At 39.3% G+C, this 23,178-nt stretch overlaps 3 protein-coding genes across 6 annotated transcripts in view; all 3 read left to right on the top strand.

The window, feature by feature from the left end:
* The first annotated feature begins 3,432 nt into the window (after positions 1 to 3,432).
* LOC101486141 (uncharacterized) lies at positions 3,433 to 6,020 on the top strand. 3 transcript variants are annotated; one of them, XM_076883125.1, is made up of 4 exons: positions 3,433 to 3,755; positions 4,392 to 4,712; positions 5,005 to 5,141; positions 5,508 to 6,020. In XM_076883125.1, exons 1-4 carry the CDS (start codon positions 3,689 to 3,691, stop codon positions 5,556 to 5,558), a joined length of 576 nt encoding a protein of 191 aa, XP_076739240.1. In that variant the 5' UTR covers positions 3,433 to 3,688; the 3' UTR covers positions 5,559 to 6,020. The 3 variants fall into 3 exon arrangements, with proteins under 3 accessions (XP_076739240.1, XP_076739241.1, XP_024657905.2); XM_076883126.1 differs by lacking the exon at positions 3,433 to 3,755 and adding an exon at positions 4,172 to 4,279; XM_024802137.2 differs by lacking the exon at positions 3,433 to 3,755 and adding an exon at positions 4,184 to 4,294.
* Positions 6,021 to 11,609: 5,589 nt separating this feature from the next.
* Positions 11,610 to 13,562, top strand: LOC101486811 (uncharacterized). 2 transcript variants are annotated; one of them, XM_004558411.4, is made up of 4 exons: positions 11,610 to 11,693; positions 11,806 to 12,129; positions 12,560 to 12,684; positions 12,903 to 13,562. In XM_004558411.4, exons 1-4 carry the CDS (start codon positions 11,630 to 11,632, stop codon positions 12,987 to 12,989), a joined length of 600 nt encoding a protein of 199 aa, XP_004558468.3. In that variant the 5' UTR covers positions 11,610 to 11,629; the 3' UTR covers positions 12,990 to 13,562. The 2 variants fall into 2 exon arrangements, with proteins under 2 accessions (XP_004558468.3, XP_004558467.3); XM_004558410.4 differs by having other exon boundaries at positions 11,611 to 11,708.
* An 8,673-nt stretch (positions 13,563 to 22,235) lies between these two features.
* Positions 22,236 to 23,178, top strand: part of LOC101463953 (septin-9) — an 81,579-nt gene continuing 80,636 nt past the window's right edge. The window contains exon 1 of the mRNA XM_004558417.4: positions 22,236 to 22,518. Within this exon, the coding sequence (XP_004558474.1) occupies positions 22,497 to 22,518 (22 nt within the window). The 5' untranslated portion in view covers positions 22,236 to 22,496. The remainder of the gene's footprint in view (positions 22,519 to 23,178) is intronic.

Below are 23,178 nucleotides of genomic sequence, written 5' to 3'. Positions count from 1 at the left end.
TCTCTGAATGTTTGTAAAGCATTCCCACGTTAAGCTTAACGAGCGACTGCCTCTCGCTCTCCGGCTGCTACTTCAATCGTGAAACTGCTTAAATGATCAGCTGATCGGCTTTTCTGTAGCGAGTCCGTCTTTCTTGTTTGTTTTTGGCCCACTTTGCACCAGAAAGAGGAAACCAGCGGCTGAACAACAGCAGCACGTTTAAGCTTGATAAGCTGTTGTTAGAATTTATTTAATATTACTTTCTACACCAGGATCGTTTTCTACGTAGCTGACGCTGGTAACTGTGCAGGGGCGGATCTAGCAAAGTTTAGCCAGGGGGGCCGATAGGGCATTAACTGGGAAAAGGGGGCACAAAGACATACTTTTCTTTCTTATTCTCATTTAAAATGTCTAGCTTTTAATAAATAATTATCTGACACCCAAAGTTTTAATTTGATGTAAAACGAATAGAAGTCAATTACTGTATATAGTGACTATTAAGTCTAATATATATACCCTAGTAAGCTATAGTACTTTTTCCTTTGGGAAGGTACCATCTGTGCAGTCTGCAATTTTGTTGAAGAAAGATGTTGAATCTATTTAATATTTCTGTGCATTTTTTTTCACACTGCATCAAATTAAGGTTGATTACGTCGATTAAGCATCATGAGGTGGCGCGTGAGGGGTGGTTCCCTATTTTTTATTTATTTATTTTTGTTGTTGCTGGGAGTTGGAACCCTATTAGTTAGGTTGCTTAATATTTACGCTAAGTACTCTTTAAAATACCAGAATAGGGAGAATGGTGTAGGTCTAAGTTTATTAGATTGATCAGTATTGCTGAACTATGAAATATTTTTTTTGTATACAGGTATAACAGAATAGCTTTAGTGTAGTTGTTGTTTTAAACTTGAGTATGAACTTGCAGACTTGCAAAATGCAGCAAGATATTTTAAAAAACAGTTTTGTTGATTAAAAAACACTATATCGGATTCATATCGGTATCGGCAGATATCCAAATTTATGATATCGGTATCGGTATCGGACATAAAAAAGTGGTATCGTGCCATCTCTAATAAATACTAATGATAAAACAACACATGTAATAATAATTCTTCAGGTGCTTTGAGATTATAATATTTACTAATACTTCTATCAGATTTTCTCATGTAGGATTCCTGCATTTTCTTACCTGTACATTCCTGCTTCTACAAACAAGAGGTGCTCATACTTCATAGACCCTTTAGAAATACACTCATTTGGAGTTTGCGTTATTTGAGTCATAGCAAAGAAAAACTGCAGCGTTGTGGTTCACCCTTTTTTTCTCCTGGTCAGCGGCTAATCAGTAAAACTGCTTTGGAAACAGACTCCCCTTTCTATCCCCCCCGATCATCCTACTAATCTTTATAGAAAGACGGGAGATTACATTTTCCTCCCCCACAGCCATATGCCAACTTATTTAACTGATGCCTGCGATGAATGTTTCAGCATCCTTGCTCATTTGCAACTTAAGTGTATTGACAGGACCATTAAAGCATGTGCAGTCCAGATGAGGCCTTCCTGTGTCTCGGGAGGATCCGAAAGGCTGCGTGAGCACGGAAGCAGATTGGGAAAATGAGGTGAGTCATCTCTGAGTGACAATCAGGCAATCAATACCTCCGTGCAGTCATACTGGCCTGACTCAGCAACCTTTCTAGGCTGCTTAAAGGAAGATTGTGCGATTATCACAAAACTATACATGGAAGAGCCGATTAAAGGTGCTGAGCTGCCTTTGTGCAGTCGCTGTGAACAGAAATAAATCATCCTGATTATCTTGCAAATTCAAAAAACCTCCCACTCACCAGGAGCACAAACAGGAAGCACTGGTAGGCAAATGGGGCAGGGCTGTTTCCGCAGGCACAAAGGCCACATAAAAGCCCTGCTCGCAGCATCTGCTTCCAATCAGATTGAACCTGCTTAACTGGATGAGACTGGAGGAAGGGAACTGATGGAGAAAAGAGTGATGGGGTGGACAGGGACCTTTTTTTTTATCCCGTCCCTGAGGAGAAACAGACAGAGCAAAAAGGGGAGGGACTGTTTTCTGTAGTTATTGATTGACTGGTTGAGCCTACAGTTCTCTCAGGTCAGTGCTTTTTGAGGTCATCTTTTTATATCTTACACTCTCCCTGGGATGGCTGACAGGCTTGGCAGCAGGACTTAATGATGATTCTCCATCTGTCCTTGAAAAACGTGGCTGGATATGTCTGTTTTAATATCTATGTTAGATTTTTTTCTTTTAACGCTTTTTGCTGCTTCATACTCCGGTCCCTGTGATTTAACGGTCTATGGGCGAGCTCCCATACGCACAACCATTTTTTTCCCAGTGTGGTTGTGGTTTGCACTGAGGCCCCTGTGGGGATTTTAACGGCAGGATCTTGTTTGTTGCTTGTTAAAAACGTCGGCTTTAAAGCACTTTTTAAATAATTAATTTGCCATTGTCGATTTTCTGAATTAAAGTGAACATAATCTGCTGTTCCTTTGAAAAAGGTTTGACAGTGTGAGCGTGACACGGTTACTTCAAAGACAGTCAGGATGTTCAAAACATTCTTTTTAAATCATTTTTGTTGTTGCGTGTGACAATAAACATTTAACCAACTTCAAAAATATTAAACCTACTACAAGCATGTCTTCAAATTATGACTGAGTAATGTTTGTCTGTTTTTTCTTTAAATGAATGATTTGTAAAACATACATTTGGTGCGTATAAATCCAGAATAAAGGATCTTATCAACATTTCACCTAAAATGCTAATAGAAAACTAATTTCTTTATATTTTGCTTGGACAATGGGAAATCAGTGATTCATTGAAACCTGTGCAAACATACACTGAAATAGAATGAATAAGGCAAACAGGCAAGACTGTATAATTCTAACAAGTTTGAATACTGAAAAATGAAGGCCAATCAGATGCTTTCCAGGTGGTACTGCATGATGAAACAAATCTCATGTGTTCATGATTGGATCAATCAATCCCTAACATCATTGGCTGAAATGCAGCCCAGACAGAACCTCGACGGTTTTTTACAGATAACTGTAAAACACTCACTGTTGCACTTCTCTCCTGACCTCAGTACACTCAAATTTGGAGTCATTAATCCATAAGACCTGTTCAAGCAGATTTTCAGCCCAGTTGTTGTGCAATTTGGCATACGTCACCCTTTTCTCCCTGTTTCACTTTCTTAAAAATGACTTCTTAACAACGACCCATCCTCTGAGACCATTTCAGTGAACAGCAGATGAATCAACAGGTCTTTGCTAGCACAATACTTTCAGATTTTGAAAGCAAGACTTCTAATTCAGCATTACTGCTTGTGCCAAAGTTAACAAAGTTAGTTTTTGTGCCACTAGAGGGCGATGCACAAGCTCCTCTGTGGGCACTAAACTCCTTCCAGCATGATTTATAGAAATAAAACCCCCATAAATAACTCAATGATGATATTTTTCAGAGCTTTAATGAAACATGGTCTGTGTTCATGTATGTCAAATATGAGGTATGAGCAATTCAGTATAACACAATTTAACACATTGAAAAAAACCATCAGTTGGTCTGTTTTTTCTTGCTTACTTGCGAAACCAGTTAATATCCGATTCACAATGTCACGTGCAGTGAAACCAAAAGCAGTTTTTCTTTAAGGAATTAGATTTTGTGTGAAACATAACTATCAGTGTCAACATGTCTGTCGTTTGGTTACAGCTGATAACCCTCCTCTGTCTCTCTTTTGGAGCCCCAAGCAGAGCAGGTAAGACTGACTTTTACTCAAGAGTTGCCTAATGCCTTTCTTTGGGTAGAGCTGTGTTGAGCCAGTGAACTGCTTTCCTTGTGTGAAAACTGAAAGAATGGCATGAAACCTGTTTTGTGCTTCTATCACTACATGACACTGTTTCTCCTTTTTTGGCCTTTTGCTTTACTCCAAACTCTAAAAAATGTCCCAAATCTCTAAAAAATTAACAAGTAAAAAGCACAAAAGAAAAGCACAGACAGCCTAACATCCACTTTCACTTCTAGTGTAACCAATCGGATCTTCAGTCTTATTTTAATGACCTGCCACTGACAACATATGTAACAAATCTACCCACAAACACTATTGTGTATGAAAAGTATTTTTAGAAATGATGTCAGGTGGTGTGGGTAAAACATGCACACATTTCCTGTTGAATAGTTAGACTTTGACTGAGCCTTCAGTGACACTGACTGTCAGCATGTCTGCTGTCTGCCTCTTCATTCTCATCCTTTGCCTCTATGGCACAGCTAGGACTGCTGCAGGTAAGGCTGAGACAGGTGTGTTACAGTTAATGATGTAAGGAGGAAGAGTTCATTCATGTTGACCAAACTGTATTGTGAGATATGATTGTAAGTGTTGTCTTTTTTTATGCAGATGGTTATGAGGTGATACGGATAAAAGTTGGAAAGCAAGTCACCATCCAGTGCAGAAGTGCTTCCAATCAGGAGATGCTGTATTTGAAGAGAGGCCTCAATGAGGAGGAGGACATTTTTTATTTGACAGATTCAAAATCTACTATTAACCAAAAATTTACTGACAGACTTCAGTTTCATGGGCAAGTCCCCAATGTGGATATTCTCCTCAAAAACTTGACCCTGGATGATACAGGACCGTACTGGTGCGTGTACATAGTGAGCGGCAACTATGAGCTCAAAACCTCAAGAGGCAATGGGTCTGTGCTGCTGGTGGTGACAGGTGAGTCTGAGTGTTTTTTGTTTGTTTGTTTGTTTGTTTTATTCAAAAGCTGTGCAGGAGTACAATATGTGCAACAATCCACCAAGTGAGTGAGTCAGTAAGTTCACACATGTTCTTAAATTGTTTTACAGAAACTGAGCACTTCTTCTTTTGTGTGGCCGGCAGTGCTGTCAAAATGTATTTGCTGTATTCGTAGGAACATAAAAATAGAAGTGGACAGATATTTTACAGACAGACTTAATTGCAACTTCACAATAAAAACACTGAAGTAATATCTAAATATATTTTCTAGAAAACAGACCTTCACCTACAGTGCCTAAGTGTGACCAATCACAGGGTGACACGCCCATGGTCCTGGTCTATGTGGTGATCTGTGCTGGTGTGCTGATTGTCATCCTCATCGCCTCTCTCATCTGGATCGTCATCAAGGTATAAGCATGTCTAAAACCACAGAAGTAGAACCACACATCACTGTAATAGAATAATAACGTATTACAATAAATGACTGTACAGCTGGACCAGCAACATGCCAGAAACAAATTTCATATTAAAGCTGATTTTTTTCTTTCTTTTCTTTTCTTTTTTTGCATTGCCCAATTTTACAACATGTCTGACCACCAAATGTATAAAAATTTGCTGGCCAGACATTATCTTTTAGGAAGATAGACTAATGACAAAAAAAGAGGAAAAGAGAGAACCTCAGCAAACAGAGCTTGCACAGACCATTGGTGGCTATATTAATAATCATAGTATAATAATGTACAACAGCCCCACAATTCACTGTTTTTCTTCCAGAACAACCGCTTGCACAACAAAGCAAGAAGAAGACGAGATGAGACCATTTAAACTCTGCACCAGAGTGCTGAAGATCAAGCTTTGTGGTAACTCAGTCTATTTTCACTCCTCGGTGCTTGTATGTGTCTCAGAGAAAGATGGGTAACAGTGAATTATAACGTAAAGGTACAACAAAAGAACCACTGGCACTGACGCTGCAGAATATTTAGAAATGCTTTGTATGAAAATAGATGATATATAACTCCATCACAGTTAAGCTCAAATATTGTTTTCTTTTTTTAATTATTGAACTGACATGAACATGTTTAAATTCATGTCACTTTCACGGTTTGAATTTCATGTTTTTTTTTACATATAAATGATTGTGGATAATTAATTTTGTAAATCAGCGGTTTTCAGATTGTGGCCTGGGTCCCTCTGTTGGGCTCAGAGCAACTGTGAGTGGGGGGAAATAATGAGGGGAAACTATGTAAGTTGAATAATTGTGGTTTATGGAAAATAAATATTTAATTGAATAAAATGTAATCTGGTTGCTTTTTTTTAAACCAAGAAATCAAATCTGACCCAAATGGAGACTCAGACACTGAACTACTGTCATCCTACCAGCATGATTTGTAGACTTTCTAAACATGGTCTGAATAACCCAATGATAATATTTTAGAGGTGTAATGAGACATAATCTGTGTCCATGTGCATCACATACATTTGTAATTTGAAGTGTCTGACCTGGAAGTTGGAGTTAAAGATATTTATTGTCACTTGCGTATATTTTGACTACAGCTAAAGTCAGTGTCTGGTTTTGCAACGTGATGTGCTTTGTGAAAAAAGCAGTGAAACCAAAAGTGGTTTTTCTTTGAGGAATTCGATTTTCTGTGGACTTTACATATCTGAGATCTGAACTCAGTAATGAGTAGCTCCTCCATTATTGCCTTTGACATCAGAACAGTGTGACTACTTGACAGAAAGTTACAATGAATCCACATTTTTCCATCTGCCTTTTGTTTTGTACCTTTTCCCCAGCCACAAATAAAGGCTCACCTCTTGTTAAATTATAATTTGTTCTAAGTGTCTGCGTTTGGTCCCTCCTCCTCTCTGTGAAGGTCTGCCAGCGCAGAGCCTTCACAGAGAGGCTTCAATGAGGAAGAGGACATTTTTTCACTGATTTACACAAAAATCTGCAATTAACCAAAAATTTACTGAAAGACTCCAGCTTCATGGGAAATTCCCCATCAAAAAAAAGATGACCCTAAAAGATACAGGACTGTGCAGGTGCATGTACAAAATAACTGAGAGTAACTATGCAGTTAAAACCACAAGAAGCTAAGGGTCTGTGCTCCTCGTGGTGACAGGGGAGCCTCATTCGTTCATTTATTCTTCTAGAGAGACCTTTTGAGCTGAACATATTCCCCCAGACCTTTTCTTTGTCCAAAAACCAAGTAGGATTTCAACACAGGGGCTTACAAGAAAATATAAGTATTGTAGAGGATGTCACTGTGTTTCATCTAATGAGTTTCATTTCAGCAAGTCTACAAGCATTAAACAGACCAGCGTTAAAAAGAATGAGGACCTCTGGGTTTTTTTTGGTTTTTTGTGGTCTGCAATACTGTGAAAATGTATGCCCACTTCCTGGTTTCTTAGGTTTATGCATATTTCTCACACGTATGTTATTTAAGATCCTCAAATAAATTTTAGTAATAGACAAAGACGAACACTTAATGCAGTTTTTCAATGATGATCTATTTAATTAAAGGAAAAAATCCATCCAAACCAACCTGAAATATGTGACAGTAACCGTATTGTGCAGGAATTGTTTTAATTCAGCCACGTTGAAATGATTTTTGGTTATGAAGGTCCTGGCTGATCATGCCAAAACATCTCAATCTAATTTAAGTCCAGATTTTGATTAAGCCATTCCAAAACCTTTTTGTTTTGTTCTTTTTAAAACTGATAGCCAGAAATAATCTTTTCAGGCAGAGAGCAGAATTTATGGTTTCATCAATTACAGCAACTTACTGAGATCCTGAAGCAGCAAAGCAGCGTCAGACCATCACACTACCACCACCATGTTTGACTGGTGGCAAGATGTTCCTTTTATGAAATGCTGTTAATTTGACACCGGATGTAACAAGATGCAAAACGTTCAAATAGCGTCAGTCCACAGAATATCCAAAAGTCTTGGGGATCAACAAGATGGTTTTTTGGCAAATATGAGACGAACCTTTGATGTTTTTGCTCAGCGGTGGTTCTCTCTTTGGAATCCTCCAGTAGATGCCATTTTTGCCCAGTCTCTTTCTTATTGTTGAATTGTGAACTCTGACCTAACTGAGCCCAGTGAGGAATAATCTTAGTAGGTTGACCACTCCTGGGACGATGCACTGCTGTTCCAGGTCTTTCCCATTTGTGCATAATGGCTCTCACCGTAGTTCTCTGGAGTCCAGAACCTTAGAAATGGCTTTGGAACCCGTTCCAGGCTGATAGACATCAGTCTCTTTGTGTCTCATTTGTTTCTTTAGATTGTGGCATGATGTGTTGATTTTTTCAATCTTTGAGCCTATCTCACTTTGTCAGACAGCTTTTGTTTAGGTGATTTCTCTATTCAACAGGTCTGACAGGTGTGCATCAGTCATTTATGTTGCACACTGTCCTGCCATTGTTGGATAAAACTGCTTGTAACTCAGACGTATTGGTATGAGATTCACCCATAGCAATAGAGTGAAGGTCATCGTGACCTACCAGTTACTGATTAAAGGAGTCTCATTTATTCTGGGAAATGACTCGGCTGGTGGGAGAGTTTTCCCTGTGTCAAGTGTGTTCCCTATTTGTGTGGTTACTCTTGAGCGATCGTGTAAATTTGATGATGTTGTTGATATTGTTCAAACATTTATGGCTAGGTGCTCAGTGAAAAGATTCCCAAAAGCTGTCCCATTATGTACACTACAAGCCAAAACTGTTATAAAGGACCTGATTAAGTTGTTTTCTACCTTTGGGCTCCCAAAATTCTGACCAAGGAATAACTTTCCTTAACTTCCTCTCGATTAGGTTAGCAGTCTTCGCGAGAGACTCCACTTTGCATGTCAGTTAGCACAGGAAAATATGACGCATGCACAGACTAAGATAAAGGCTCATTATGATGAAAACAAAAACAACTGTAACAGAAGTGTCCAGCCTGGAGAGAAAGTGTTGGTGTTGTTATCTATGGTAGGATCCAGCTTGCAAGCCAAGTTCGCTGGTCCATGTCTAGTAGAAACGAAAACCAGTGATAATAATTATGTGATCCAAACCACACATAGACAGAGAAAGTCAGGGGTTTGCCACATGTTGAAATCATTACTCAAGAAACCACTTGGTTGTGTCAGTCCCCGTGTGCACCACTCGTGTCATGATGCGCTGAAAACGTCTGAGATCTTAAATAATCCAGAAACCAAACCAACTTTAGATACACTTTCTCATTCAATGTATTTTCTTTATTTTACTACTTTCTACATTGTAGATACATACTGAAGGCATAAAGTTTATGCATAAGTTCAGTAAGGAAACACAAGGACTCATTTTAGGACAGATCGAGATTGGGCCTTTTGGGGTAGTGGCTCAAAAAAGAAAAGAAAAGAAAAGAAAAGAAAAACTTAGCTTGGTTTTTATGATTTAGAGGTAACTTTAAAAAACACAAAACAGCCAAAGATGTTCCTGTTCAGATGGACATTTGATTTAATTATGTATCTGACCCTGTGTTGTTCACGAATCTGTTTCATTGTTTAGATGTATTTCTTTTTTCTTTTAGAGTCAGTCCCTGTCTTTTAAAGTTGCTTGCTTTTCTAATAAAACATGAAATTCTTGTTATTTTTGTTTAAAATCGTTTATCAGGAATTCAAACAAAGACGCAGGGGAAACCTGACCAAAGCAGACTTGAGGGACAAAAGTAATTGCAGTGGCGTTTTTACCATTAACTCATTCTTTATGATACCCATGAAGTCATCCGTGGATATGAATGTGTGCAGTTCTTAAATCTCCCTGCTTATTAAACAAAAGAAACATTTGTGGATTTCTATCTGGGTGGAAGCTTTTGCAGAGGTTTTAACAGGGTTGTCTCCATGACTTGTAAAAGTTCAGCTTTCAGACTCGTTTTAATCACTTGTTCTTGCTTTTGCATTCACGAAGACATAATCACATGTGGATTTGGAGAGACTTTGTCTGTACCTGGAGCCTGAGTAGCAGAAGAAAAGCATTCCCAGTAAATACATCTGGGAATACACCCATGAAAGTAACCTCAGTGAACATGTGCCAGCAACCCGTGAGAACAGTCAAACTTACCTGTCATACCACCCTGTGGTAATCGGCCTTAAACTGACAAAAAGAAAAAGACTTGAAAACCACTGTTTGGACAGCAGCTTTGGTAATATTTTGATAATATTATTATGTAATATTAGCAATAAATTCTTACTTGTTATGAATACAGAAGTCTTAATTAAAGTCTTGTAGAGCTTTTGAGTCTTTTGCACTAACTGTGACACTCCCCAGAGCCAGCAGCTACTTGTCTCCCATCAAGGACCAGAGGTTGATCCACAATGTGCACGTGCAAAGCAAGCAGAAAAAAACCTGCTTGCATCTCAGCTTGAAAAGCTTAAGCCTTTGTTGACGGGACGCCCTGTCCTGTGGATCTCAGTAGGGTCAAAGACAAGCCTGCTTCCTGTGACTATAGCAACTGCAGCCACAAGATGGTAGTAAAGTAAAGGCTGATTGCAAGCAGGCAGGGAGTTTATGACAGACTGATGAAAGAGGATGCTTCCACCAGGCAAGCACTAGTGAAATCTGAAGCACACATTAATTGTTTTTCCTGGAGTGGATTTCCCAATGAATTCATCTCAAGGTTAGACTGTGCAATGCTCAGAGAAACTGCAAAGAAAGCAAGCACTAACAGTAGCATGACCTGTGTTAAATGGTTGCCAGGGTCTCTTCTATGTAAAATGAACGTGACAGCATGGCTCAGGTTTGCAAAGTTGCATCTTTAACAAAGCATGTTGTTGAAGGGGTGATGACTTGGGTTTGGTTGTTCTGAGTCAACCATGAACTCTTCTGTATACTAAAGTATTCTAGAGTCAAATGTGAGGCCATGTGTCTGACTGTTAAGGCTCGTCTGAAATGATATCATGCAGTAGGAAGAATGTAAAGCAGAATGACTTAAAAAGAAAACAGTGCTACTGGAATGAGCCAGTAAGAGTTCAGACCTCAAGCTTATCAAAATGCTTAGTGGGAAATTCAGACTGCTGTACATAAACAAATGTCTACAAACCTCAGTGAACTGAAGCTACACTGCAAAAAACAGTGGGCCAAAATCCCTCCACAACAATGTGCAATACTGATACAGTCATACAGGAAACAATTAATTCAAGTTAGTGTTTTAAAAGGTGGCTTGATGAGCTGCTGAATTATGCAGTGAGCTTAGTTCCTGCTAAGTACTCAGAGGGCTGTGAAAACTTCGCAAGATAAACATCAGTCTGCAGTAGTCTGTGGTTAACACCAAATATCTGTTTTTCTGCTGCTAGGGGGCGATGTAAGTGTTCTAAAAATGGCCCTCCAGCCTCTGTTGACAATATCCTGGCCTACTTTGACACGATTTGTGCACACTGCATAAACATACATAGTCTATATCACCCAGAGACAATACTTAAGAAATGTTTGATGTAGAACAGTTTCGTTTTCATTCAGATCACACACATTTATAGTGACCCGAGGAGCTGAGGAATTTTATCATTAAATAAAAGCTCTTTATTTTTGCAGAAAAGCATATTAATGTATTTGTTTGTCAGGTGTCTTTGTCCTGTTGCATCTTTCCCCCCTTTGAGCAACTGCAAGCTCCTAAAACATATGAAGCAGTGACAATACCCCGCCTGAAAACCAGAGAAGTTTAAAATGCTAAATTGGTTTGACCTCAGATTAAAGGTGGCTTTAATGCTCTGCCAGTGATAATGAATGCACGGTGCTTATATTTTCATTGTCACTCACTGTTACCACTACGTCACGTGTTGCTTTCAAGAAGTGTGTCAGGCGCTGTGGTAAAAACATGCACACATTTCCTGTTGAATAGTTAGACTTTGACTGAGCCTTCAGTGACACTGACTGTCAGCATGTCTGCTGTCTGCCTCTTCATTCTCATCCTTTGCTTCTATGGCACAGCTAGGACTGCTGCAGGTAAGGCTGAGACAGGTGTGTTACAGTAAATGATGTAAGGAGGAAGAGTTCATTCATGTTGACCAAACTGTATTGTGAGATATGATTGTAAGTGTTGTCTTTTTTTATGCAGATGGTTATAAGGTGATACAGATAAAAGTTGGAAAGCAAGTCACCATCCAGTGCAAAAGTGCTTCCAATCAGGAGATGCTGTATTTGAAGAGAGGCCTCAATGAGGAGGAGGACATTTTTTATTTGACAGATTCAAAAAAATCTACTATTAACCAAAAATTTACTGACAGACTTCAGTTTCATGGGCAAGTCCCCAATGTGGATATTCTCCTCAAAAACTTGACCCTGGATGATACAGGACCGTACTGGTGCGTGTACAAAATGAGCAGCAACTATAAGCTCAAAACCTCAAGAGGCAATGGGTCTGTGCTGCTGGTGGTGACAGGTGAGTCTGAACAATTTATTTAGAGCTTATATATAGCTTATATAGAGCTGAAAGTTTTCCACTGGACATTTATGTTATACAAAAACCATGTAAGAGTTCAACATGTGCTTTACAACAAAATCCACCAAAGTATTGTAGAGGAAAATGTAGAACTAATCACTCATGTGATCAATCAATATCAGACTGTTTATATTTATTGTTATTTATATTAGAGGCAGAAAGTGTTTCATTTTTAAACAGACTGGTGTTACAGAAATGGAGCGTTTCTGCTTTTGTGTGGCTCTAAATTTGATTTCTCTGAATTATTTTTTTTTTAAATTTGTGATGTCAGAATGAAAAAATACAGATGGAGGGAAAAATCCTAATGAAACAGAAATATTTACAACTTTACACTAAAAACAATTTAATAACATATGAATATAATTTCTAGAAAGCGGACCAGCACCTGTGTGCACTGGGCAGTCCCAGGGTGACCTGGTCCTGGTCTCTGTGGTCATCTGTGCTGCTGTGCTCATTGTCGTCCTCACGGTCTTCCTCATATGGATCATCATCAAGGTATGTGCTTTGATGTGACAGCATCTGTGTTTGTGTGTAAATGTTAAAACATCATTAGTCGTATAATCATACAATTCCTCTTTAGAAATTGTATTGTTACAAAGATGAAGAGAGACTGAAATCTCAGCAACAACAAGCTTCACAAAATTCAGCGAATAATAATCAAATCGCTTAACGTGACCTGCAAATAACAGTCGGCATTGTCTTTTCCCTCCCAGACCAAGCCCTTGCGCAGCACAGTGAAAAAAAGACAAGTCCCGGTCAACGATGTTTACGAGGATATGCGCGGCACAATCAGGCGCTGAAGAGTCGACGCCAAACTCCGTGAACTCTCGGCACCACTGTGGTGTAAGCTCGGTCTGTTCTCACGCTTCATGCCCTGTGTGGGTGTCTGTTAAAGAGCAACAGTGAGGTAAAATGGTGCAACACAAAAACACTTGCTCTGTAGATTATTTGTAATCTTTATAAGAGGATTGTCAACATTGAGGCTTGTCAGTGGTATTTTGGGATGTACCCAGACGGAGGCGGAGAGGTTGTTTTTTTTGTTTGTAACTGTAAATATGTTAATCGTTGTTGTCAGTTTTTCAAAAACTTTGCTTTTTTTACTAAACGTTTTTTTAAAAAAAATAATAATAATTTAATGCAATATGTGATGTCTTTGGGGTGTACAGTCGCTGCAGTGTGAGGCAGGGTGGGTGGGACATTCACTTGGGGTGGGGTGGACTGAATGAATTGAATTTATATGTGTTTGTGTACATGTGTTGATTTTTCCAGTATCTGAAGAGGGAAATAAGCCAGAAAACAGTTAGTGTAAATGAAGACACGAATGTCTTGTAAAATACTGTGTATTTTCATCTTAATAAACTATCTGCCATCCATATGAATCTAGTTAGTTTTTATTTATTTATTTTTAGTAAGACGTGGCACTGAGATTACAACAGCAGTACAAACTCACAGCATAATACAACAGTGTTACCACGTGTTAATACAGCACCAGATATGTTGGTGTGCAATGTCTACATGTCTTCATACATTAGCGTGATTTTAACAACAGGACTAGTCAAAAAACTAGTCAAACTAATGCAATGCTAGGACGATAAAAACTGTTATAATTTTAAAAATGTTTCCATCATATCCCAAAGAAGTAACACTTTAGCTCTTAAAGCTTGTGTTCATTTCCACTGTAAAAGATTTATAATACAACCAACGTCATTTTTCTAAATGGTTGTTAATTTAAAAATTTAAAAAAATTAAATAACTAAAAAATTACCAAGGGTTGCTATAAATGTTAAAGTAATTTCCTAACTTACAGGCAGCTGGATGTCAGTAACTTACTGTAAAAAGTATTTTCAGTAACATACTGTATTTTTCATTTACAGTAATTAAAAAAAAATCAGATGTTGTGAAACCCTCTCTACCACAACCCTGAGAGGAAAAAAATCTAATCAAAATACCACATGAAAACTTTTTTTCTCCCTGCTTCCTTTATAGTCACAGACTGCAAGGCAGAGGGCAACAAAACAAGTCAGAGGACAGGGCACTTACAAATGTCTCAGATACATGTAAATGAATAACAATAATACTTTATACCAACCTTTTAGTATTTTAAAAGAAATCTTCTCTCTCATTGGCCATTTTTTCTCAGCCAGGTTACCACGGTGAATGGAATCACAGTAGTGAGCAGGTACTTTCCCACACTCCTTTGGCATTTACAGTAATTTACTGTTTACACATATTACAGTATCTTACTGTGCAGTGGTGTGAAGAAGTGTTTGCCCCCTTCTTGATTTACTTTTTTTGGGGAAGTATTTGTCATACTTTTCAGATCATCAAACACATTTACATATTAGAAAAAGATAATGCGAGTAAACACAACGCAGTTTCTAAATGAAAGTGTTTATTATGAAAGGGGGGGCAAACCTACATGGCCCAGTGTGAATAAGTCATTGCCCTCTCCTAACCTGATAACTGGTTGTTCCAGCCTGAACAGCAACAGCTTTAATCAAGCATTTGCGATAACTGGCAATGAGCCTTTTACAGCTCTGTGGAGGAATTTTGCCCCACTCAGCCACAGTGGAGGGTTTCCACTTGAGATGCTGTGGTGTTGCCACAGCATCTCAGTCGGATTCAGGCCAGGACTTTCACTAAGCCACTCCAAAGTCTTCATTTAGTTTTGTAAGCCATCCAGGGACTTTTTCGTGTGTTTTGGATCATTGTCCTGCTGCAGAAGCTAAGTGCGCTTTAATTCGAGGTCATCAACAGATGCTGGACATTCTCCTCCAGGATGTTTTGGTAAACGGCAGAATTCATGGTTTTCCAGGTCCTGAGGCAGAAAAACAGCCCCAGCTCATCACACTACCACCACCGTATTTTACCGTCAGTATGATGTTGATGATGTTCCTTTTTGAAAATGCTGTTTTAGTTTTACGCCAGATGTAATGGGAAACACACCTTCCAAAAACTTTTGTGTCGTCAGAGTATTTTTCCAAAAAAGTTCTGGAAATTATAAAAATGTTTTCTGACAAAACTGAGATGAGCCTTTATGTTCCTTTTGCTCAGCAGTGGTTTAGTCTTGGAAATCTGTCATGCAGGCCATTTTTTCCCCAGCGTCTCTCTTTTTGTGGATTCATGAAAACTGACCTTAACTGAGACAAGTGAGGCCTGCAGTTCTTTGAATGTTGGTTTGGGATCTGTTGAGATATCTTGGATGAGTCGTTGCTGCACTCTTGGGGTCATTTTGGTCTGCCGGGGAAGCTTCTTCACTGGTCCATGTTTTTGCCAGTTGTGGATAATGGCTCTCACTGTGGTTCACTGGAGTCCCACAGCTTTAGAAATGGCTTTATAACCTATTCCAGACTGAGAGATCTCAGTTACTTTGTTTCTCATTTGTTCCTGAATTTCCTTGGATCGCGGCATGACGTCTGGATTTTGAGGATCTTTTGGTCTTCTCTACTTTGTAAGGCAGGTCCTAGTTAAGTGATTTCTTGATTGAGAACAGGTGTGGCAGTAATCAGGCCTGGGTTCGGCTAGAGAAATTGAACTCATCTTTCCAAGCCATGTAAGTTTGGATTTTTTCCCCCCTTACTAATAAACACCTTCCTTTAGAAAGTGCATTTTGTGTTTACTTGTGTTAACAAACTGAAATATTTAAGTGTGATAAGCATACAAAAAAAAAGAAAATCGGGAAGTGGGCAAACACTTTTTCACACCACTGCAGGCATCACGGTCTAATGCAAAACGGAGCTCAGTTTATGCTCAGACTTGCAGTGTGCAATGAAGTGGTATAAGAATGCAGGATAACATGGGTACCTGAAGAAATTACTAGACGTTAACTACACCATCCTTAGGTAAATCTTTAAAATCTCTAAAATTGCCTTCACAGCGCTCAACTTGCCATACAGGTTTGAATAATTTCATAACTATTTTACAACTGTCCCATGGCTTGAATTTAAACCCGTCTTCAGTCACTGACATCCCAAATCAAATCAAACGTGTTTTTTTTTCAACTTTTTTCTTATTTTAATGCCTCTCCCACTATTCATTTATTATTCGAGGATAAATCAGTATTCAGAGTATTAAATCCTAGAAAATTAAAGTTAACCTCAAACCAAATAAAGAAAAAACAGCCATTTGTAAACTTCAGCATGATAATTTATTGCCAGCATTGAGTCAAGCCAGTGCATGTGTTCTCTTAAGCAAGCGGTGGATTTTCAAGCACTGTAACTGAAGTGGCACTTTAAACAAAATAAGTCAAGACAAGTTTTACTTAAGCACAGGGATGAGATGTGCCGTATGAGTCAACAATAACCTAAGAAAAACAAAAGAAAGCATCTCATCTGGCACTATTGTGCAAGCGCTATAAGTTGGATGTAGTTGTGTAGCATGACTGTGGTCACAAAACGAGTCTGCCTCTGAAGCACGAAAGGGCAACCGAAGCCTGCAAGTGTGAATTTGGGTTTAAGTGATTGTGGGTTAAATGTCAATGTATGCTCGTGGAAGCTGTTGTGTGCATGCGTGCGTGTGTGTGTTTACAGGCAGACCACTTTCAAGAAGTCCAGCGAGGTGTGGAAAACATGCTTTTTGAGGTGAGCATGAGACGGAAACTGAGACTGCTCGAAGAAAAACAAGTTAGAGCCAAGAACCCGAGAGCACCCTCCACCACAGTTTCATATGGCCTTTACAAAAAAAATAAAAAATAAAAAATACAATCTTCCGTCTTGTTCACTAGTGTGGATGAATTCAGGCAGATTTGCACAAGTACAAAAAATTTGTTATTGAGCAACTGCGGCGGTTTTTGTACCTGTCATAACCTGTAACAGGAAACAGCATGTGTTCTAAACCTGAAGTCCTAAAATACTGAAAACATCAGTAACAGATAATAATCTGCTGCAGTGTTACACTGCCAGTGGGTGTTTACAAAAAAACAAAAACGGATGCGACTTGAAGCTCCATCTGCAGACAGTCTGCTTTAACATAACCTCCTTCCCACTTCCCTTTCAGGTTTCAGAGTCTGAGCTGTTGATCAGACGCTGAGGAATAAAAGAACTGTAGACACGTAACTCGTTACTCACTTCTCGTGCTTTTTGTTTTTTCCTTCAGCATTTTGTCAGAAGCTGTTTTCTGTAATTAGGGTAATAGTGGAAACCGGTGACATTCACTCGGTGGTTTTTTTTTAAGATGTGTAGGCAGGTGTTGAAGGGTGAATGGTTTGGATTTGCACTGTGTGGCTGAAAATAGCACTCGGATCGGTGTTTTCCATGTTTTCAAGTTAACGCTCTCTCATTTGTGCATCAGCTGTGAACCCACAGATCCAGCCTCGATAACACTCACCTGGAACTCAAGTTCAGTAGCAGGATGTGGCTTTGGCCTAACACCAGAGGAGGCCCAGCCAGTTTTGTAAATGTCAACATAAATATGATCTTTTTTTAAAAAAAAATTCAATGTGTATAATCATAATTTTATACTCACTGTTATTAGTTTTCCTCTGATTCTGAATAAGAAAAACAATTTACTCATTATTAAGCAGCTACACATCCAGCAGTGTGGGTTTTACACTATCCTGATTGTGCTGATGCAGCATGTGCGTGTTCAATCGTATAACCAGGAAAGCTGGGGCAAAGTGTCTGCTGCAGATGCTCGACTCGATTCTGCTCGGCAGGAAAGCTGCAAAGCTTGTCACCGTGACATTTGATTCTTCTTTGTGTCGGTGTATACTGTGGTGGAGATGTTTTCTTAGTAATTAGCACACAGTGGCTGCCATATAATGTGAGGCGTGTGATTTAACCGTAACACATCAGTGTTTACCAGTCGTTTTGGGTTATTATGGTGGAAAGTAATAAAGCACAATGCATTTTTAATGCTTTTTTAAAATATTTGAAATTTGTATTGAATTCACATGTGATACAACTGTTTATTAATTATTTTGTAATACATTTATTTCAATTTTGAATAAAAGAAAACAATTTAAGATGGAGACAGCAAAAAATATAGAAGAGGAAGAAGAAGATGCTGTGGTTTCAAAACCACATTCTGCAAGTGTTATAAAAGCAGCAGTCTATGTGTGTTGTTATCATCCGGACCTGTCAGCCACGGAAAACACTGCATTATAAAGAACTACCTCATTTGTTCTCCTCAGCTCTGAAATGCTTACAGGGTGTTGTTAAAGGAAGAGATGATGTAACACACCAGAATTCAAAAACAATGTCTGTGTCAAAGTTTCATGTCATTTTATTAACATCTTACATTTGGTTATTATTTACGTTTTACGCTGCATCCTAGCTGTGCTGCTGAGATAACTTGGCAGTGATGAAGCAGCCAAAAGCAGCCAAAGCAGGTAGACTGGAGCAGCTTTAAGCTGATTTATTGGTGAAACTGAAGCTTGCTGTGGGGCAAATAGAAGCAGAGAGCAAGGCTGAGATCACAGACAAACAAAAAAAAAATGGTCTAAACATAGTGTTGTAGACTGGTGTGTGTGTGTGTGTGTGTGTGTGTGTGTGTGTGTGTGTGTGTGTGTGTGTGTGTGTGTGTGTGTGTGTGACCACACCATGTCATGTGTATATTGCATAAGGATTGAAGATCGAGGCAAACAGTTCGGTTTAATATTTCACAGGTTAGTCAGCTACAAACTGTATTCTTAGAAGCTGCTTAATCAATGGTTTGATATGTTCAGTCTCACGACTCAAAGAGCACAACGTCCTGCACTAAAAGCAAAGTTAAAGGCCAAAGCAGGAGTCTAAGATCCCACTGAACAGTGGAGTTCACTTTCTTCCTGAAGGCCCATCGAGTTTGCTCCATCTGGTACACAGAGCTTCTGAATTAGCACTTATGGAACATTATCCCTTAACTGCCGAAGTCCGGATGAGGTTTGTGGCCGCTGAAGGCAAACAAAGGGGTCATGTCTCCTAATGTGAGCCAAGACATCAGCGCACACAGAGTGAACTGCTTTAAATTAAAGCACTTAAAAACTGACCTGGTTATCTTCTTATTTACTGTAAGCTGTTATGTTTTCCTACATTGCAGATTTATTCTTATTCAAACCTTCAGTGGCAGCTTAAACCCAGGTGATTGAGGCTCAGGGTTCTCCAAGGTTATTATCTGCATAGATACTGACGACAAAAAAAGAAAAGAAAAAAAGAAAGCATCCGAGACCTGACATAACAGAGCTGCATCAACCTTTTGAAGTGAAGAAAAAAACAGAAACACTTGATCATGAGTGTGCATCACCCATACATTTATTTGGTTTCAGAGATGACTCATTTGACTTGTTTGTGCCACTTCTCTGGAAAACCTACATTTTAAAGATAGTTGTGAGCGGTGAAAAACACAGCAGTTTAACTTATTAGATTTATTTCTGTGTTTTGCTGGTTTGGCCTTACTCGGTCTAGTGTGACTGGCAGTTTTTTATTTTAGGATAACACCACTCTAGTTCCTCATTTCTAACGCTGTAGTTATTAAAGGTGCTTGCTAAAAACATGTAACCACACTATAATTTACAGTAAAACTCAAAATGCAGGATAGGGCCCCATCTGTTCAGAGTACGCACTTATTCTTGTGATGGATAATATATCTAGTTCAGTCTTATTTTTTTTCTGGGTCACACAGCTTGTACGTTCACCCACTTGTCACCGTCAGCACAGTGCAAAGCATCAGCAAGGCGTGTTTCCGCAGTGAGCAAAGGTGCTCTTAAACAGGCACTGAAAAACACCTTGTTTTTTTCTTTTTTTAAAACAAAAATATTATCAAAGGACAGTTTTGGTAAAGGTGGAAGCTGCTGAGCCAACAAGTCAGTTACAAGAAGTACAAGATTAGCTAACATGTGACATAAGTCATGCTCGTTTTGACAGTTAAAGCACTTTTGGTATTATGCTCACAGACGGACTTTTTTCAACTAGTTTCATCTGGAGTACCTTAAAAATTCATGGTGTATAACTACTATTTAAACCATTTGTCCACTTTTAATAACCACAACATTTAACACTAAGTCAATGTGACCACTTTAACTTACCCTTCATGGTTAGCTAACAGTTTTTTTTTTATTTATCCACACTTTTACTATTTTATTCATAATTTTATTTAGCAATTTAGCTACTATAGTATTCATCCATACTGTTAGGTACAATTTCAACTGTTAGACATCCTCTAAACAGACATACTTTTACAAACATTATTTTATTCGTTTTTCGTTTTGATCATTACTTTATAAGGTACAGTGTGTAAAGTCCCACCACTAGAGGTCAGTAGATCCAGCTGAGTTCTGTTTTTCCACCTCTCCCGAATTTAAGTGCGTAATCCTAGCTGTGGTGGCTGGTGTAGGACAGACGTGCTTTAATTGTCTAGATTTTTGGAAATTATATTTGCAAATTAGAATTTTTAGGAGCTAAAAACATTTTTTTGCTTAAAAAACAAACAAACAAATCTTTCTAATGGCTGTAGCTGTAGTGTTATGACTGTGCTTTAATCCCCTCAAATGATCAAAAACATGACATTTAGACCATTGGATTGAATTAGCGGTCAAGCAGAAGACGGGGGACTTTGAGGTCACTTTTAAAATCCTTCTCTCCGTAACTGTGCCACTATTTACTCTTGTTTTATCTGTCACGTTGTCTCCTTCCTTCGCATTTTCACTTATTTGGTGATCAAGGAAGCATGAATTAAAATTTGCCTCCACAGGACACGAACGCCTGCAACTTTTTTTCACCTCCACCTTTGCTGAATTGTGTCCTCGGCCGGTCTCCAGGCACGTTAGGCAGATGAGTGATGTCCATCTCGGCTGCTGTGTTCAAGATGGCAGAGAAACTTAGTGGCTTCCACACATGAACTCTGTGTATTTTTAATGGATTGAGTTTATGAGAATGTATTAGCTTGTTGGACTACAAGTTACACACTAATCACGGTAGACTTATGAGTGCAATATCTTTTTCTATCAGATTAAAATTAAGTCATTATAGTCTGCTGCAAGGTGGCTGCTAGGCAACACAATAGCATCATGATGCATAATGCATAGTTCACCTTTTGTGAACATAATGAGATGTTGTTGTGAAACTCAAACAAGTGGGTGCTTTCATAAGATGCGTATGTGCGTAAATGCTAAAAACAGGTCATTTCAACCCATTGCAAGAGGTTACCACACAACATGATGCTGCCATAATATCTGATCTAGATAAAAACCTTCAGTTGCCAACTGGGTACCTGTGTGCCAAGTCTGGTTGCTTAACGCTTTATTGTGTAAAGGCAGTGGTTAGACAAAGAAATAAGCAAACACACAGATGGACAGAGATTTTGTGTCCTCTAGCATGCCGGATATGAAAGGCCACGTCCTTTAAAATAAATAAATAAATAACGTTAAGCTGTACATAAGAGCAGACTCCTGAGCGGAAAAGGAGGAGGAGGAGCCAGCAGCAGCCACAAGAGGTCTCTGCAGCTCAGACGTGCGGGTCTTTGAGGCAGGATGTGAAGTCAGGCCCCACGAACACGAAGCAGGTTGCTGCAGTTTGACATTTGGAATTTAGAGAGGCTAAAGGTCACGGGCGCAGCTGAGTACTTGAATTGATGTGGGCTCCACTGCTCGCGTGTCTCTACCCAGCCGTAAGATTTATACTACAAACAAAAGCCCCCCCCCTCCGCCTCCACCTCCACGCACCACCCGGCCACATCCTTACACTAAACACACACACAAAGCTGCCCACACAGTACCTGAGGTGGTGTGTGTGTGTTTGTATGTGTGTGTGAGAGAGAGATGCCAGCAACTGATAAATTATCACACACAGAGAAAATGAGAGATAGGGGGTATTGTAAGATTTTTCATTATCGTGCCATATTGCGCAATAGTCCAAACCTGCGCACTGGTGAATTTTCGGATCACCAAGCTTCCCAGTTCACCAGTTAACTGTGCTTCAAATAATTCTTCTCCACACCTCCCCAGATATCGCGCTCAGTTATTCCACCTCTGAGCTTTGATAGGTGAAAGCCCTCACTGTTACAGTAAACCACTCCCGCTCATGGATTGGGCGTGCGTTAGGAGCGCAGGTGTGATTGTATCCACTTCCAGAAGAGTGTCTTCCCAAGGAGTTAGAGTTAGACATAAAGGCGGAATAAATTTAGTATTAGCTGCACCACGAAGGCTCTATTGCAGTTGTTTAGTATACCGTCTATCAGTGGCGAACAAGAGACGCACAAAGAGAAACAACCTGCAAAAGTTACGGATGCAAAAGTGAACTTTACACATTCTGAGAAACCAGAGCGGATAATCAAGCTTAGATTGTCAAAGTGAAGAACCCCCTTAACCACCAGGAGAGGAAACATCTCACAGAATCATGAAGAAATCTTCATTCACAGGTAAGTCTAGCTCTTAAATGTGGTGACAGCTTTCAGGAACTCGTTATCTCGTGAGATAGCACCAAATCCTTTTATAGCCTGATTGCAGGGAGGAGGCTGTGCCTTATAAACTGTGCATGCTTAGGTGCCAGTGTGACTGTAGAATGGGGGGAAAAAAGAGGGAGACAAGGTAAACATTAAACAGCTCTAACAATTAATAACCCACGTTTTTTTCTAAAAGTTTTCCTTTTGAATTCCCCCTTTGCAAGAAGAAAGAAAGAAGGGGGCCCACACATGGATCTGTGGGTGTGGCTGTAAAGCATTTCTTGCATGTTTGTGCTCTCAGACTTTACCCTTCAAAAATAGGCTACGACGTCATGACAGAAAGGTGGTGCACAGACCCTGGCCCAGTTTTTTGTTTTTTCAAATGTGAGTTTCTTTCATGCTTAGACGAACAAGATGAAAGCTGCTCTGTGTGTCACCAAAGCAGGTCATATTTCATTCACAGTGAAATACTACAAAACCCTACAGTCAGATTATACGTCAGTTGGCTTGTTAATCTGCTTGATTGATAGTTTTACAGTGTAGCTCCTTCACTCCTCCCAACTAATGCCTGAAGAGTGATCTGATTTGTGCATCAGACAAGTTCAGTGGTTCAGTTTACTTTGGGACTGGCTGGAC

This window comes from Maylandia zebra, linkage group LG4 (genome assembly GCF_041146795.1).
Source record: "Maylandia zebra isolate NMK-2024a linkage group LG4, Mzebra_GT3a, whole genome shotgun sequence".
Lineage (NCBI taxonomy): Eukaryota > Metazoa > Chordata > Actinopteri > Cichliformes > Cichlidae > Maylandia > Maylandia zebra.
The sequence above is the reverse complement of the archived record's forward strand: the minus strand, read 5'-3'. Positions and strand labels throughout refer to the sequence as shown.